At 40.6% G+C, this 18,669-nt stretch overlaps 1 protein-coding gene across 1 annotated transcript in view; it reads left to right on the forward strand.

Moving 5' to 3' along the window:
• The first annotated feature begins 10,029 nt into the window (after window positions 1-10,029).
• Window positions 10,030-18,669, forward strand: part of TRIM59 (tripartite motif containing 59) — a 73,418-nt gene continuing 64,778 nt past the window's right edge. Inside the window, exon 1 of the mRNA XM_078666778.1 lies at window positions 10,030-10,128. Coding sequence (XP_078522904.1) covers window positions 10,123-10,128 — 6 coding nt within the window. The 5' untranslated portion in view covers window positions 10,030-10,122. The remainder of the gene's footprint in view (window positions 10,129-18,669) is intronic.

Below are 18,669 nucleotides of genomic sequence, written 5' to 3' on the forward strand. Positions count from 1 at the left end.
ATATATATATATATACATAAGAGAAGCGGTGAGACAGGCGCATTTAGAACACGCAACCCGACGGATTTTTAATCTGAATAGGAAAACACAAAGACAGCTGTGGGTACTAAGGATACTAAATCAACCCATAACTACAAGAACCACAATGCCTGGTATGACACGCCCTGAGGGGCAGGACTACAGACTTTGAAAAACGAGCAAAAGATGCAAGGCAGCTGTTTCTTTTCCTTGTAGCCAGCCATTGAGAAAGGGAGATTGCCTCCAGAAACGCGTTTGGCGAAATTGGTGAGAAGAAACTTTGCGGGGACAAGTGCGCTGTGTCTCATTGCTGCTCTGTGAATAAAGAAGGTGAAATCAATACATCGTGTGTGGTGCTTCAAATGAAAGAGCATTTTGTTTGGGATATTTGGTGGCCTGCTCCTGGTCACAAAGCTGCCCCACTGCCAAGCCAGCAAATCCGGGTGCTCAAAATACGAACACTCACTGGGAACGATGTTGCCTGTTCACATGGGCATAAAGAAGCGGTGAGACAGGCGCATTTGGAACACGCAACCCGACGGATTTTTAATCTGAATAGGAAAACACAAAGACAGCTGTGGGTACTAAGGATACTAAATCAACCCATAACTACAAGAACCACAATGCCTGGTATGACACGCCCTGAAGGGTGGGACTACAGACTTTGAAAAACGAGCAAAAGATGCAAGGCAGCTGTTTCTTTTCCTTGTAGCCAGCCATTGAGAAAGGGAGATTGCCTCCAGAAACGCGTTTGGCGAAATTGGCAAGAAGAAACTTTGTGGGGACAAGGGCGCTGTGTCTCATTGCTGCTCTGTGAATAAAGAAGGTGAAATCAATACATCGTGTGTGGCGCTTCAAATGAAAGAGCAACTTTTTTGGGATATATATATATATACATATATATGCCTCAATTTTGGTGCAGCTTTCGTTGGAATATATATATATACATATATATATATATATTCCAACGAAAGCTGCACCAAAATTGAGGCACCACCCACATGCTTGTTCAGTTCTTTTTATTTGGCAAGTTGCAGGGGGACCAGGCTAACCCTCACAGCAAGGTAGCATCCAAACATGTCTCGTGCTTCCTAGCCCTTGTTCTCTGGTATCATATGGTAGGCACGGCAACCTACTAGAGGTTTTTTAAGACTATGGGGAAACATTGTGGCATTCCACTATGGAGGAGATTAAGCCGCTAACTACTGTGATCAGAATGCAGTTGCGATGCACGCCCACTGGGCGGGACTATAATTGAGACGCTGCAAGTACGGCGTAAGATGTGCTGCCGTGCCTCCCTTATGATACCAGTGAACAAGGGCTAGGAAGCCCAAAACATGTTTGGATGCTACCTTGCTGTGAGTGTGAGCCTGGTCCCCCTGCAACTTGCCAAATAAAAAGGACTGAACACGCACGTGTGTGGTGCCTCAATTTTGGTGAAGCTTTTGTTGGAATATATATATATATATATATATATATATATATTCACTGAAAAACACCATAGGTTATAGACCATATATAGTTAGGAATTAGCATTTACAAAACCTTATTTTACTCACACAAAACCATTGAAATTCCATATATAGTTAGTTGCACTAACTATATATCGCGCACCCGCAATCCACTGCTGATGATGTCACATATTACATCATTCATGACATGGTCAGTGACATCACTGATGACATCACTGATGACATCTCAAATGACATCACTGATGACATCACTGACGACATCTCAAATGACATCACTGATAACATCTCAAATGACATCACTGATGACATCACTGATGACATCTCAAATGACATCACTGATGACATCACTGATGACATCATCCAGTGACTGTGTGTTTCTTTAAAGTTAAAATGTGTCTTACATATTGAAGAATGAGTGGAAGTATAAGTGTCTGGACAAAGGATTTAGTAGGTGCATGACTGAATGTATGAGTGAGTGATTAAATGTGTCTCACTGAGTGCATGGGTTAGTGACTAAACTATCTTAATTTGAGCATCATTATGTCTGTTGTTCTGTAAACTGCTGCATGTGTTGATCAGTAGCTATATGATTAACTATATGGGTTACTGATTGATTGTCCAAGTATTTGTATGGGAGACTGAGTGTGTGTGTGGCTGGCTGGCTGGGAGGTGTGTGACTCTGTGCAGATCAATGTGTACTTGTATCAATGATTCTATAAGAAGGTAAGTATGTGTTAGTATATGTTTGAAAATGTAAGGTGCTCTATGTTTAACTGTATAGACAAGAAAATGGAAGTGTCATTGATTCTTTAACAGGACTGACTACGTGTGTGAGTAACTCCATGGATGAGTGGCAGACTGTGAGTGTCTGTATAGGTGTATGAGTGCATATGATAGTGTTGTAAAGATGAGTGATTGTATGTATGAATGATTGTATGGGTGAATGAGTGAATGTGTGTGTAGACATAGGAATCAGTGAGTGCGTATGTAGTAACTAGTATTGGTGTGTCAATGGTTTCAAAAATTATACTCTGTATTTAACACTGGGTGAAACAGAGGTTATATTAAAATGTGAGGAGATGCATTGTATTGTCACATGAATGATATCATCAGTGATGTGGTCATTGATGTCAAATCAGATGTCATCAGTGATGTCATCAGTGATGTCATTTGAGATGTCATCAGTGATGTCATCAGTGATGTCACTGACCATGTCATGAATGATGTAATATGTGACATCATCAGCAGTGGATTGCGGGTGCGCGATACATAGTTAGTGCAACTAACTATATATGGAATTTCAATGGTTTTGTGTGAGTAAAATAAGGTTTTGTAAATGCTAATTCCTAACTATATATGGTCTATAACCTATGGTTTTTTCAGTGAATTTTCAAGGTTTTGTAAATGCTAATTCCTAACTATATATGGTCTATAACCTATGGTTTTTTCAGTGAATTTCATTGGTTTTTTAACAGCTAATATCTGTAGCTGTAAAATGTATTCTTCTTTAAATCCAAAAATATATTTTATATGTTTATGAATAATTTTTTTTTTAAATATTTTTTTTTCTTCGTTCCCGCTTCGCGAATCGGGAAGCTTCCCGTTAGCTGACCTTGATGCCGCGAAATAGACAGCGAGCCGGTAAACGTTTCTTTACCGCAACTGCCGCGTTAGAAAACAACATCGTGACGCCTCCCGTCCGCATGACGTTTCACGTTGTCGCGTGATACGTCATATGACGTGCTACGTTAGCGAACTGGTACGCGAAGCGAGTCGCAAAGCGCAGGTTTCTGGAAGCAAACCGGGAGGCCCTGCAAAGCGCTTAACGTAAACACAGCAGGTCATGTGACTTGGTAATAACACTTTTCATTGGTTCATTTCACTTTTGGTTTCCTAATGATGTAAGACTAGGTCATATAATCTAAAATGAACACTTTTCATTGGTTGAGAACTCTTGTTTTTCCCAAATGATGAAAATCCCTCCTTCTTTCCTCACTCTGACTTTCATCATTGTGAGAGAAAGACCCTTTGTGATCACTGAGCAATGGCTTCTTTAGTAGCTTCAGCTGGTGCTTCCCCACCACCTCCACCACATCCAAGGAAGAGTGGACCACCTGCTCAAGTTATAATTCAACAAGAAGAGGAAGAAGAGGAACAGAACGACGAGCACGAAGAGAGGCAGTTTTTGCCTGAGGAGCCCAGGACGTCTCACCGGAAAGAAAACTTCATTTGGCAATTTTTTAAAATTCCCAAAGGTCAGAAAAAAGTAAATGCAAGATACGTAACTTGCCTTATATGTCAAGATAGACTGTCCAGAGGAACCGAGAAAAAATACAGTTTCGGAAACTACACAATGCATCGCCATATGACTAGGTGGCATCCTAACAACTACAGTGCTGCACAGTTTCGGAACGACCTAGATAATCTCCCTATTATGGCCAGAAGATCTGTTGTACCGGAAGTAACGGGACCAGAGGGCAGGGAGATGGTGCCAAATATACAAATGAGATTTGGTGAAGTAAAACACATCTGCGTATATTGCGATGGATTCATTTGCTACGGAGAAAGAAGCATCACTCTGATCAACAGAGCTATTGACTATCATATGCAAGTTTGTACGAAACGCCCAAAATAATAAATACTTTTTTTTTGTTTTGTTGCTCCTGTTGAGCCCTTTACAATGAATCGTTTTCATTGCCCCCTCCAAGAAAACCCCCCAAAAATATAAAACTGTTCAGAAAAATTCAAAAAAAGTAAAAAAATGTTCCGGAAAATAATAAAAAAAATATAAAACAACAAAAACAATTAAAAAAAAGTTCTTTTCAGAACTACCTCCCCGTTATTAAAAAATTGGTACAATATTTGGAACTGTGCCAACCTCTATTTCTCTTAGTTCGCTTCCCAGTTCGCTCGCCGGTACGCGAACCGGAAGCGAACCAAAAACAGTAAGTATAAGGGAAGGAAACAGACACTTATGTTAAAAGAAAGACAGCTATAGGGGAGTAAACTAGAGATACTATTACCCGTAATCCACTGCTGATGATGTCACATATTACATCATTCATGACATGCTCAGTGACATCATCAGCAGAGGATTGCGGGTTTTTTGGCAACGTGCCTTATCCACGGTTTAATAACGCTGCCTTTTGCTTTATATAAGTTTTCAAATTGTATGAAATATATACCAATAGGTCGTTATGAACCTTTAGGTAGTGCTTTTCTTCATGAGGTCTGGTCGCTTCCATACACATACAGATGTCTCAAAGATGATCAAGAAGTTTATCTGAATGGAGAGGAATGCACTGAGACGCCAGATCATTCACTAATGTGTAGGCACATACAGTTACACGGTTCATGCAACAAACACCGACCAAATATGGCTTGCGTGTTGCAAGGCATGCCAGTTCCTGCTATCATCCCCACGTTCAAGTTGTTGGAAAATGGTAGTTATTTGATGCTCAATAATGAAGATTGTTCTGGGTTAATTAAAAGTATTCCTTTTATCGTAACAGTAAGTGAACGGGTTATTTGCTGCAGAAATGTTCTATTTCCTCCCACACATGAACATAGGGAGTTTTCAATCTCGCCACAAATACCAACCTTGGGAGCAGATTTCAACGGCATGGCAAGAATAAGAGCTCTTTTGTCTCAGAGAGAGGTGGCCTTGAGTTCGGCCCGTGAAACTTTCGTGCTTCACATAGCGAACACCCGTACAGAGGTGCAGACCCTTTTCAATTCAGATTTGCCTTTCCATTTCAGCAAGATGGTTCGGACTATCTTTAACGCATCCTCCACAAAGGCCCTGGCGCACTTTTTTAAAGTTGTTACCAGTGGTCTCGTGACTTCATTTGAGAAAATCTTTGGAGTCATCCCTGCTTTGTTTCATTCTATTTTTTCCACTCTGCTTCGTGGATTGCCATTTTTACTTGCATTACCAGCGGACGTTCTTGTGCTTTTTTAAATTTTTAAATATGGATGTCCCTCCTATGCAACCTCCCGCCCTGCAGCTGCTGACACTGTTCCGCAATCGCATGCTAGAATATTATGGCACAATGCCGTTGGCGATATTAAGCACGGCATATGGATTATCTTTTCGATTCTCCTACTTCACCTGTGTCCAGCCTGTATTTCACTGCCTGACCTGTGATTTCGATTGGGCCATTGATTTGTGCCTCTGCGGACCGGTTTCTCCTGACGTCGACTTTAATCAGCTGATGACTCCTATCATTACTCACGAGTTGGTTTGTCCTGGCGAAAGGATTATGGCTGTGGCATTGATGCATGGACTAATTGGTCCCTGGAATTTACTGGCGGCAACACAGTCTTTCTTGGAACAGAGCTTTCTTGAAAACCCACCGAGCTGTCCTCTGATGGTGATAGAGGATCCGGTGCTGGGAGAGCACGTATGTTCTTTTCCGCTTTTAAATTGGATGGCTGAACTCTTTTCGGATGAAGACGGTGAATTCCTATTGGAGGCTGTTGCAGCTTATTTTGCATACACAGTTATGTCATAGACCTTTTTCATTTTTGATATGCTGAGTACTAGCATTTCATTGACAATTCATTGACTTATTTGTCAAGTTTTTATTATTTAGCTTGCCTATTGGCTTAAGACTCGATAAAGTACTTGGCTGTTTTATTTTTCTTTAGCATTAAATTTTCCTAGTTTTTAATATTTTACCTTGCGGACCGTCCACATATAAAGTTGCAATCTGCTCTCATGAGATGGCACTTCTATTATCTTATTCAGTTCGTTTCCGGATCATGGGGAGGTGTCATCTAGGTCCTGGATATCTTTACACCGTGTTAAGTTAGCATGGGCTCATTACCGGTTTAAACGCCATTTTTCCTTTTTTGCAACTTCTGCACACGACACTTAGTTGTTGCTTTAGCTTTCAACCTAATAGTTCATCGTGATTTACATGAGAATAATATGTTATTGCTCTACTATCTGCTTTACTTGTTAAACTATATCTGTACAGCGAGTGCTGAAGTTTCAAGAACAACACGATACAGAATTGTTATGAGGTCTGATCTCCACGACTTCATACTCATAACATAAGTGCAGCTTCTGCCAATTCTGGGCATGAGGCGGGTTTTATATTGCTTTGCCGAACACACATACACAACACTTGATGCGGTTCACATGAAGAGAGAGCTGGTGTATGCTGATGTGATTCCTTCAAATCTAAGACACTAAAGTATGGGCACGCCCTAAACCAACACAAAGAGACCTTCTTAGCAAATAATATAATATGTGTATTAGGGAGGGTGAGATATAAGCAGCCGCGGGCCGTGGAGGGAGTTACGATGGGGCAGGGAGGCGGGGAGGGGGAGGGGCAGGGTGGAGCCCTCTCCACCCTGCCCCTCCCCCTCCCCGCCTCCCTGCCCCACCGTAACTCCCTCCACGGCCCGTGGCTGCTTATAAGTGTTGATAACTCTTATTCATTTACAGCATGTTAACATACTGTCACCATTCGCTTTTTATGTACTAGTAACTATGCTGGTAATTTTGCTACTGATAATATGTGTACTTGTATTATCTAAGATACTACGCCTGAGAAGACGGCATTAGTAAATAAACATTTCAAATACACATGTGTTCTTCTTAACTCCATGTTCTGGTTTCTAAGAAATATATAACGACCGACTGTTCATGAGTTCCACGTATCCTGAGGTACTATAAGTTCATATTCTGGATTGTCTAAACATTGAGAGTTTGTTATATCCAATGTGACACTGTACCTAGCTTGCTAAGGGGTTTTTGAGTACTAAGGTGAGTTTTGGGGCACCCTAATTCGCCGAGGTTCCAATCCTCTGTCCACAGTTCTGTGTGAGAACAGAAACCCTGCGACAGGGGCACCCCCGACCCTTCCTGGAGCTTCATCACACTTGCGATACAACTCCAGCAATGCGCCACCTTTACGGCACAGTTACATCACGCATCTGTGCTGTTTTTGCCCCATGATGCGCCGCATTGTAAATGCAGCACACCATAGGTGACGGAACAGCGGCACAGAATGACTAACACATCCCTGGTGATGCGCCAGTCATCATAAATCTATCCCTATGCTTCTTATCTTGTTCGAGATGAACCGCCATATGTATCATTAAAGTTTTTTGCATTTCCTAAATAGCGAACTTTAAGGAATAAATAGCGATTCTTTACCATTCCTAGTTTGCGATTAGCTATTTGCTAATTACAAATTACCCATTCATTTCCTTCATTTCCATAGGGCGGTTGGACTCACTTTTAGCTCGAACGGCTGAATGGATTTCCACGAAACTTGGCAAAATTGTAGGGACTGGTAGCCCGATGTGCCTTTGCTATGTCTCAAGATATATGCTCCAGTGGTTTTTACGAAAATTAACTTTGAAAAATATATATTGGGCTACATTGGCCTATATATATGTTGGAGCCCAAATGTAGCCCAATGTAGCCCAATGAAGCCCAATGTAGCCCAATGTAGCCCAAAGATGGCCGCCAGAGACAAAAAAAACAAATGTAGCCCAAATATCAGCCAGATGTAGCCCAACTATAGCCCAGTGACAGAATGACCAATCAGCTTCGCAAACCTCCGTTACGCGAAGCGGAGCGCTGTTACAGATATATATCTTTTTTTGAACGTTAATTTCTCAAAATCCACTAGAGCACATATATTGAGACCTAGCAAAGGCACATCGGGCTACCAGTCCCTAATATTTTACCAAGTTTCGTGCAAATCCATTCAGCCGTTCGATTATTATTATTATTATTTTTTTTTGCCCCGCGGGGCCCTTTTAAAACCTCCACATCAAACCTAGGGGGTCAGCGAGGATCTACTATTCCCCCTTATGGTCATTTGCCCCTTCGCTTTGGCCTCCTCTTGTCTCTCGATCCTACCGAGAGACAAGATGGCGGCCGCTACGGACTGTTTGGAATGTTGACAGACGCCGGAGAACCAATCAGCTTCGCTTCACAAAGCTCCGTTGCGCGAAAAGTACGCGTCCTGGAGCGCTGCCCGGTCCGCTGTTACAGATATATATCTTTTTTTAAACGTTAATTTCTCAAAATCCACTGTAGCACATATATTGAGACCTACAAAAGGCACATCGGGCTACCAGTCCCTACAATTTTGCCAAGTTTCGTGCAAATCCATTCAGCCGTTCGGGCTAAAAGTGAGGCCAACCGCCCTATGGAAAACTCAATGTTAAAAACACGTTTTGGGACCCCCCTTTTTTCTCGGCCCCCCCTTGACGAACCCCCCCCAAATTTTCAAGGGCTGCTCAGAAACAAAATGTGCCATTTTCCTGAAAATTTCAGCCAATTCCGTCCACAATCTGTAAAGTTATTAGACATAGAATTTTCAAAAATCCCATAGAGAAAAAATCCTAACTATATATACCTACTGGCGACCGCCAGTAGGTAATATATATATATATATATATATATATATATATATATATATATATATATATATATATATATATATATATAACATTTATATACATATATACAGAGAGAAACTGTTCTTCGATTTCAGGGGTTTTGCAGCTGTTTAAAGATATTTCTAGATTTTCCCATTGCTCCAAAGAATGTGATTTCTGATAATTATCTCTTTACATGGACTTCATTGGTTGCCTTTACTTGAGAGAAAGCGTCACTCTAAGTGTCACACATTTGGCAGTTGAATGTCACTCATAAGTGCACTGAAACATAGAAATGTCACACATATATGCAAGTGGAAAACTTGCCAGCTGTGCAGGCACCAATACGATTTTACAGGGCTGATAGAATGCAACTGCTGGTCCATTAAGAGGGTTAAAGTGGAGGGGGACCAAAATAGGAAGGGCAGTCGAACAAGGGTTACAACTGCAGGGTAAACCTGCAAATGCAGGACGGTTGGCTGTCCTACATTTGTAGCATTACCACTCCTTGAACAAATCTCACAGCCACCGAAAGATCTGCATTTAAACACTTTCAAAAAGAACTTTCTCGGAAACCAACAGCTTTCTTGCTAAACCTGTTAAAACTGTTGAGGACACTGGCTCTGACACCAAGTTTATGTTTGAAATGAACTTCTGTTATTCGTAGAAACGTCGTTTCGAAACATGCAGGAGCCCGCCCCATTTAATGGGTGTGTTTAGCCAGCCCAATGGAAGGAGTGAGGAGCCTGTGTGAGAGTCTGATTCGATGGCAAGCTACATGCTCTACCTTCAAGCGATTGCGAAAATAAATTTGCCGCTGCTGTACGATCTGGAACTAATCATTAATTTATGTATTTTTACTTATTTCTATTTCAGAATAAAAATACGTAGTTGATTTTATGAACTTAAGCGCATTCTCTTTTTATAGTTTTTAGCAGTGGCAAATATAAAAACGACACTTTTCAAAAGACCAGTTAATACTTACATGTTTTTATAAAGACATTAGTAAATAAATCAATCGTTTTGCCAATTATCTTCTTCTAAGTTGAAAATGTGCCTTGTGATCAAAGGAAATGCGTCCTTTCAAAGATGGCGGCTACTGCTATGCTCCCAGGAGCAGCGCGGCACGACGTTTGTAATTCCTGTTGAATTAGTAGTACAGTACTTTTCGTTGCAGACCAGACCTCAGAGACGCAAAGAGAAGGCGGTGCAGGCTGTATGAACTATGCACGTAAGTTAAGAGCATTTAAACCAAATGATAGAAAATAAATAGTAAACAGATGTAACATGATATATATGTAACTTGCCTTTAAGTCAGCCTTAGTATTTTTTACTGAGATCAATCTTATTGTACGAATCTGTAATTAATTTAGACTTCGCTCTTTATTCTACTCTAGAGCTGCAGCTAAAGAATGCGGACAGCTGGTCTTGGATCTAGGCAAAAAAGGAGTGACAATGCAACACAATTATTTGCTTTGTTGCAAGTTCTTCGCTATGCTTCCTTGTGCTCATCACCCAAATTCTACCTGTAAATGAGTAGCATAATTTGCGAGTCTATAGAAGGATAAAAGTATCTGACGTGCGTTGGTTATAATAGACCTATCGCAGGGACTAATAGTGGAAATGCAAACAAATGTAAATTGAATGTTTTATAACAAAGGTCATAAACAAATAAATAGACAATACTTCAAATTATAGAATATCCCAAAGGACTGGGATTTGAGGGTTTGAGCGAAAGTTAATGCTTTAACAGAAACCATTGATTATCTAATATGAGACCCATAAAGTTAGTGATCCATTGAAATTGGAAAGGAATGAGGCTCTTCTATAAAAAAGTAAGACTTATACCCAACAAGGGTCTTGGGCCGCCACCTGGCCTATTTTCTTCATGCACGAACAATATTTTAATGCCTGCCGGTACAAAATGAGAAAAATCATTTAATGCCAGTATTTCTTTCCCTTATCGGTAGAAGAAAACATTTTAAAATGTGTCCTATAGCTGCCCTTATGACCCCTGAGTGATAATTAAACAAAGGCAGAAAGGCTATGTTAATAAGCATTTGCAATGCAATAGGTCTTGCATTTGTTAAAGTTAGAGATGTTAGCTTTGAAAATAATGTTTTTTACTCTTGTTTTTTTATTTGCAGTAAAGTTATTATATTTGCATAGCACTATTGCCAATAGTATAAAAAAGTAAAAAACATTGTCATTTTCAACGCCAACAGCTAACTTTAACAAATGCGAGACCTATTGCTTTGGAATTGCAATCGGTCTCACATTATTGGCATTATAAATGGCAGTGTTTTTTACCTAGCCATGCTGCAAGGTGCAGTACCATATGTGGCCAAAGGAGGTCCCAAGGGACCTCTTTTGGCCACATATAGTACTGCACCCTGCAAATTTGGAGTAATTGGCATTATAAAGGCAGATTTTTTTACCTAGCCATGTTGAAGAAGATATTGTAAATCCATCCTACCCATAATGCATTGCATGCAAGACAGTACCACGAGTGCATTCAAATAGCTATGTCCATATATACAATTAGTAGCTTTGAAATGTGACAAAATAATTATTATATTAATTCCGGATTAGGTTGTACTCTGTGTGGAGCTGTGGAAGGGAATTTATAGAAGGTCTCATATAAATGTGAGCTATGCTAGTGAGTAAAGTAACCACTGCCTGCCTTGCTTAGGATCAAGCGTGTGTCCTGACTTAAGCCCTTTAAGAAAATAGTGCTGTGAGGCTGTAATTAAAACCTAAGGAGTAACAACACATGTAACAAGGGGTGTCCTCATGGGAGGGTACAAGAAAACACAAGGCGGTACTAAGCAGGGATTAGAAGAGCCAATTAAAAAGCTGTGCTGAAAGTGGGCGGAGCGTTATGCCCATATCCTGAATACAGCATGTCTCAAATAGACAGCCAAGCACTGCCTAGGCGAGACCTAAAAATGAAGACAGTCAATTTTCTGTAACGTTTTACTTAAGAATCATGTCCGGGCTTTGCAGAATTTTAAAATGTGAACAAATGCCTGGCATTTATTTCTCTTGGAAAGGTGGAAACAATACAGTGGGGGCACATGTTTGTGGTATCTGGGAGTAAAAGTTGTATTTGACTTTCTGAAGATATATACAATGACAGCACTCCAGCTCAATTCATGTAGCTCTGAATGTGATTAGTAACCTGGTACTTTTACTAGTTAACTATAATTGCATATTCAAATTTACTTTGAAGGCCTGTGCTGAATGAATGTTTCTATTTCCACTTTCTACAATCACAGAGTGTGCTGGGTTTTTCAGATCCCCATATTCCTGTGGTTCCCAAACTGTGCGCCGCGGCGCGCCGTAATGAGGTGTCAGGGGCGCCGCGCACACTAGGATGACCAACCGTCCGTAAATTCCACGGGCCTTTTATCTGTAATTTTGGCCATCACAGGGAGCAGCGCTGCCCCCCTGTGAGAGGCCTCACCCCTGCTGCTGGAGGCGCCTCGCACTCCTCCAGGAGCACAAGAGCAGCCCCTCCCGCCCATTGTCATTCAGTATGCCGCTGATTGCCACTTACTGAATGACAATGGGGAAGTCTGGGGGTGTGACACCATGTGGCGGCCTCCTCCTGCCTCAGTGTACAGAAGGGCATTCTGTACGATAAAAAGTAAAACGCCCACGCTGCAACGTTAGAAAACACTTCATTCAAAGAAGCTTGTAAAACAAGTTAAAAAGAACGGGTTATCGTTCTCTCACTGTCCTGTCATTTTAGAACTGAAGTATTTTCAATGTTGTATTCAACAAAGCAATGGTTGCTCCTTTTTTTTTTTTTTTTTTTTTTTAAGGAACTAGCAACCATTGACAAAGCCAATAGTCCTGGCTTGTTGAGGTGTAATGATACTTGCTGTATTTATATATCTGGATGCAATGACAGAAACAACATAATACCAGTGAGGCGAAACACTATGCTAAGTGCAGATTTTTAGCCTATGTGTTTTAAGCTGCGCTCTTAATTACGTCAAACACCCCCTTTGAAGAGACCCCCCAGTTTTTTTTACACCACTTAAAGCCCTGGAAACAACACCATGTTACAGTAAACTCACATCCTGGCACTGTGTATCATGCATGACGTCTACGTTTTCATTCAGCCTATGTGCAGGGGCATAGTGAACTCTCCACCAGCCCACCCCTTGCTGTAGTTCATTCTTGATGGGACTCTTCTGCCTGCAACTCTGCAAACAAAGGCTCATCTCATAATGTGAAAAGGTGGGTGAGTAAATAAGTGAAGGAATGTCTGAATGGCTGGATGGATTACTGAAAGGACGAATGCATGAATGAAAGGGGGAATGGATAGATAATGAAAGAAAGGATGGATGGATGAGTGAATGAATGGAAGTATGGATGAGAGAAAAGGTAAATAGATGGATGGATGGGTGGAAGGGTAGATGTATGGGTGGAAGGGTAGATGGATGGGTAAAAGTGTGGATGGGTGTGTGAAAGGATGGATGGATGAGTGAAAGGGCAGCTGATGGGCGAGTGAATTGGTGGATGGGTGTGTGAAAGGATGGATGGGTGGATGAATGAAAGGGTAGATGATGGGCAAGTGAATGGGTGGATGGATGAATTGATAAGTGAAATGGTGAATGGATGGATGAGTGAAAGGGTGGATGTAAGGATTGATGAGTTAGTGAAAGGGGGTAGATGGACAACAGGATGGATAGATGAGTGAAGTGAAAGGGTGGATGGATGAGAGAACGGATGGCTGGATGAGTGAACGGATGGTTGGATAAGTGAAAGAATGGATGAGTAATAGGATCAATAGATGGATTCATGAATGGATGAGTAAATGGGTGGGTAGATGGATGGATAAGTGAAAGGGGGATGGAGAGAGAAAGGGAGGATGAATGACTGAAAGGGTGAATGGGTGGAAGGATAAATGACTGGGTGAATGGATGAGTAAGTGAATGGGTGGATGGATGAGTAAGTGAATGGATGGCTGGGTGGAAGAGTGGATGCATGGATGATTGTACAGATGGATGGGGTGAAAGGGTGGGTAGATGAATAATGGATGGATGAGTGAAAGGGTGGATGGATGAGTGAAATGATGGACGGAAGGATATATGGTGGATAGGTGTGCAAATGGTTGAATATGTTTGGATATAGATGGGCACACAGATGGAAGGACAGACCTTTTTAGTGTAAAAATTAGGCTGGCGATCCTGATTACGACAGACCAAACTCAATGTTCCATTTTCTCAGAGCGGGTCTCAGTACCAAAAGGTACTGAAAGCAGCAGCTGGCATAAATAAGGGTTTGGGACTCTGTTGGGGGAAAAAACGATGGATTGGGATGCAGCCAAAGTGATTGCCAGTGAATGAGATTAATAATTCAAGCATTCCAACCAATATAATACCTTCATTGCGTCCCAAATACTTTAAGGAAGATAACAGGAGGGACACACCACCCACCCACCGGTAAAAAAAAATGGTGGGGAGCCACGGCCAACTGCCGATTAGGTCAGGGGAGCCACAGGTCAAAAAAGTTTGGGAACCACTGCCATATTCCATAAATACTACAACTAATATTACAACACTGTGTTCAATAGCTGTTTTGCCACATAATGTTCTGTATGTTTTGGCTAATATAGCCCATGGCCACATTATCCTACCTTGTGCATGCCTTTTCCTCCTACAGTGCTTTCCATATAGGTCCACCATATAAATGAATGCATCTTAGATTGATCTGTTAGTCCACAGTTAATCTTTTCCATCATAAAAACCTGCTAAAACGTACTTCACCATCTCTGATGAGGCTGAAAAGCACTCTTCTACCTCCTGATTCATGTTGCCTCTGTCTTAGCTGTGTAATCTTACAGTATGTGGCCAAGGGTAGTGCCGATGGATAAGTGGACCCTGGAAATATGTACAATTTGGTTCTCAGATTTTCAGAGCTGTACAAACCAGACACCATCTGAAGAATGTTTAATTGAAAAGTAGGATAGGCTTTAGCGTACTTTGTAGTTCACATTGTAATTCATGGCAAGACAGTCTATAATGGACCAGATTCACAAATGAATCAATATAGGCAACAACAACAAAAAATCTGTTTTGCGTCACAGAATCAGGTTTTGTAGAATATATGCAATCTTTTGCAATCTCTAATTTGGGTTTATGGTTAGGTTTGTGGGTCTTCCCTTGTATTTCTTCAAGAAAAGTTAGGTCGACAACATAAGGCTTGTAATCTAGTGTGTATTCCTCAACTCAAACCCAAATTTACTCTGTCAAGGGAAAGGTTAAGTGACTTTGAAAGGCGGAGCAAGGGGGTAGACCCTCCTTATTGAATGAGAGTGCAGGGGAATGAGTTTCATCAATAAGAAATATATGCACCTCCTGGAGAAAGAAAAAGAGTGAAATGTGAACACAAACATCCGCATCATCTTTATATGTGCAGAATTTTCCACCTGGTAGAAATTATGATTGAATCCATTTTCGTCATTGGCGTACTCAAGGAAATTTATGACCTTAGTAGATTTTCTTAAGTGTTACTGGGATCTTACGAACTAAGCCCTTCATTTCGCCATTTAAGGGTGTTTACAGAACAAGCACCAATTCCCTGATTGTCTCTCTTTCTTCCCTACTTTGTTTGTCTCTCTAAACTTAGGATAGATAAAATATCGTACTTTCAGCCACTTAATTTTAGTCTATCTGATAATCCACACCACTTGTTATTTGTCTACTTCTCCCCATTGCCCCTAATCTTTCTCTTTCCTCCATATTTAATAACATTGAAGTTGCCTTTCCTTTTAAAACCTGCTTTCCCCCTACTCAAACTTATAATTACTTGATCATTACCCTCAACTACTTTATCCTGTGATTCTTTATCTGCACCTCCGCCGATTCTTGATTCTTTCTGTCAAGTCACAAAGGATACGATTGTAATTTTCTAGGCTTGAACCACATTTATTATTCCCCCCAGTTATTCATGCACATCAGCCTTTGTGAATTCTCTTCCTAAATCTTCTGTCATAAATTTTCATATTTGTTACTGCGTTGCATACATCTGGTATTTTTCCTGATACCTTTGAATCTGCATTTAGTCTCCCTGTTAAACACTACACTTGACGCTTCTGATCTGTCTAATTTCCATCCTGTTTCTCTTCTTTTTTTATTTAGCAAAAAATCCTGAATCATTTTGTTTTATCTCAATTCATCACTTATCTTCATTTTCTTCAGCCCTTCTACAGTCTGCTGTTTTTAACTGAAACTGCTTTATTATGTATATCAAACTTTCTTTTTCAGGTGTACCACATGAAGCTTTCCTATGGTTTCACCTTTTCTCATTTTCTTAAACTACCTAACACTGACTCTCTTAAATATTGGTTTCACTTTTATATATCTTGTGCCATTTCAGTGTCCTTGAAGAGTTTAATGACTAGCCCTTTTAATGTTCACTTTGGTGTTATGTAGGGTTCTGTCTTTGGACTCTTACTTTATTCCCGTTATAGTATCATGGTACAGCCAGTTTTAGCTTCCTTTAGATATCAGTCACATTCACCTCTTCATTCTCTACTGAGCTTCAAGCTGAAATCTCTGCATATCTCTTTTTAGCTTCTCAGTCCTGTATCTCTGCTTTCTATTGATGTTTTCTATATATAAAAGAAACATGAGTAAAGATCTATGTACACTAGAGAGAGTAGTGCATAATGAGAGAATGGATATTGATTGGAGGAGGTTTTCTTGTACAAGAGAGTGAAAAAAGGGGATACAAGTGTTGGAAAGAGCTGACCACATGAGGGAAGATCATGGCGATTAAGAGACTACAGTCCATTTGTCAGACTGGAACAATGGGCTCACTCCAGTTTTTTTCAAAGGTCAATCTAGAAGGAAAAGTTAGATAAAAATCTAAAATCGAGTGGTCTTCTTTTGGCTAAGGACACAGTCCTGGAAGGGACAGGAAGACAAAAATGATTGTGCCCAATCTGAAAAACGGTAATCCAGGATGTGTGCGTGTGTGTGTATGTGTCCCCTACCACTGCCCCCCTCAGAATTGAGACTAGCACTTCGCACATACATATGTCTATTACTTCATGAGGAAAGGATAAGGTCCGCAACAATGCTGATGGCATTTCTCTTTTCATCAACTCCGATAAACGTTTGCAATTGATTATTTGGATTGTTTAATACATTTTAGTATTTTGGTTTTAACTTTGATTTATTATACAGTATTAAATATGGATTGTTTACCATTAACACATTATTACAGCCCTAAGTGCTTTTTGCCGAGTGCTTGAAAGGGGCATTGTATGAGATGTAGGACTAGGAGATCATGGTGACTTTCCTGGTGCTTCTTAACTAACATGTCAGTCACGAGGGTCCAGCTAGGCTGGACCTGCACTGTATAATCAGTTATGATGTTGTGCACCTCATTATTGGGGTGTATTAGCTGATGGAGTGCTAGATGGACATTTCATTCCATGCACGTAGACCCTGCATTAAAGTTATCAAAGCAAGTTGATGACCAGCATTCACACAATGGTAAATGTAACAGTCAGCTTTTCAGCAAATGCCCCAACACCCTGGTGTCCCTCCTCATAGATAGTTGTACAATCTGTTAATGCTCTGAGGTAGTATTACAATTACCGTGCTACCACAATCATTTACCGTACCTGTATTTTGGAGAGCTTTAAGCTTAGAGTCTAGGGAGCTCAGTGTGGGTGAGTCAATTCTATGTCTCGCTGTTGCAAGCATTAAAAATCGTCAGTCGCTTTACAGTTCTAAAGGTTAATGAGAGTGAGGTATAATAAACGAGCGTTGATTGTTACTTGCTCTTGTGTTTACCTATTTTAGTTCTACATTGTGTGGAAGATGCAACTAATTGAAATGGTTATTTCATAATACTTTCCATTCCCTTCACTCCAAAATCCATCTGGGACATGGTTGACTCTCGTTATGTTTTCTTGGTGGATTGTGCATGTTCAGCCAGGCCCTCCCCTTATAGTGGATGTCTCAGTGTGGTGTCTTATTGGTGTACATTTATTGTATTTGAGACATGGCCCTTGTGGGCTTGTCATCTTCTCCGTCCTTGTTTTTCTCATCCATCACAATAAACATTTGCTCTAAAAATTAACTGAGACGTCTGTAGCCTAGATCACTATGTTGATGTTTTCAGCCCTTGTAACATTTCCTTTTAAAGGTTCACATTTCTGTCTCTCCTACAATATGCCAAAGCTTTCTCTGCTACTTCTGTCCTCCCTTACTGAAGCTTTTGTTAAGTGTGCATATGTTCATCCATTATTTAATTTCCTTTCCCCCCCCTTTTTTTTTAGTTCAGAATTCAGATTGCGGTTGTTTGTTTTTTTTTGTTCCGCCCAAACCTTTTATCACTTTCTTTGTTTGCTTCCTCTAAAGTTTTAATCAGCGATCAGTGTGATTGCAGCTTGTTTATTTTTCTGCCCATTTGCGTCTTGATTTTAGAGCTCTTAGTTTTCTTTTATTAAATAATTCTTTTTACCAGATTAGTTTTAAGATTTATTCCATCTTGCAAGTCAAGTTGATTTTTACAGTGCATTTGTTGATCATTGGTCTTGGAATGCTCTGTGGCCTAAACTCGTCCAGAGCATCCTTTAATTGGTTGTGGGTTTTTCTAGAGTTTTTTCGAAATACGTTTACAGCTACAAAGGTAGTAGTGTGACTGGTTGTTTGTACCCAACTCTTCCTCATCTTCCCAGCCTACAACCACTGCGGACTTCAAATGGCTAGTCAGCCAGTGTTACCCAGGTTTCCTGATCAGT

The sequence above is a fragment of the Lissotriton helveticus genome, chromosome 11, assembly GCF_964261635.1.
Source record: "Lissotriton helveticus chromosome 11, aLisHel1.1, whole genome shotgun sequence".
Classification (NCBI taxonomy): Eukaryota; Metazoa; Chordata; class Amphibia; order Caudata; family Salamandridae; genus Lissotriton; species Lissotriton helveticus.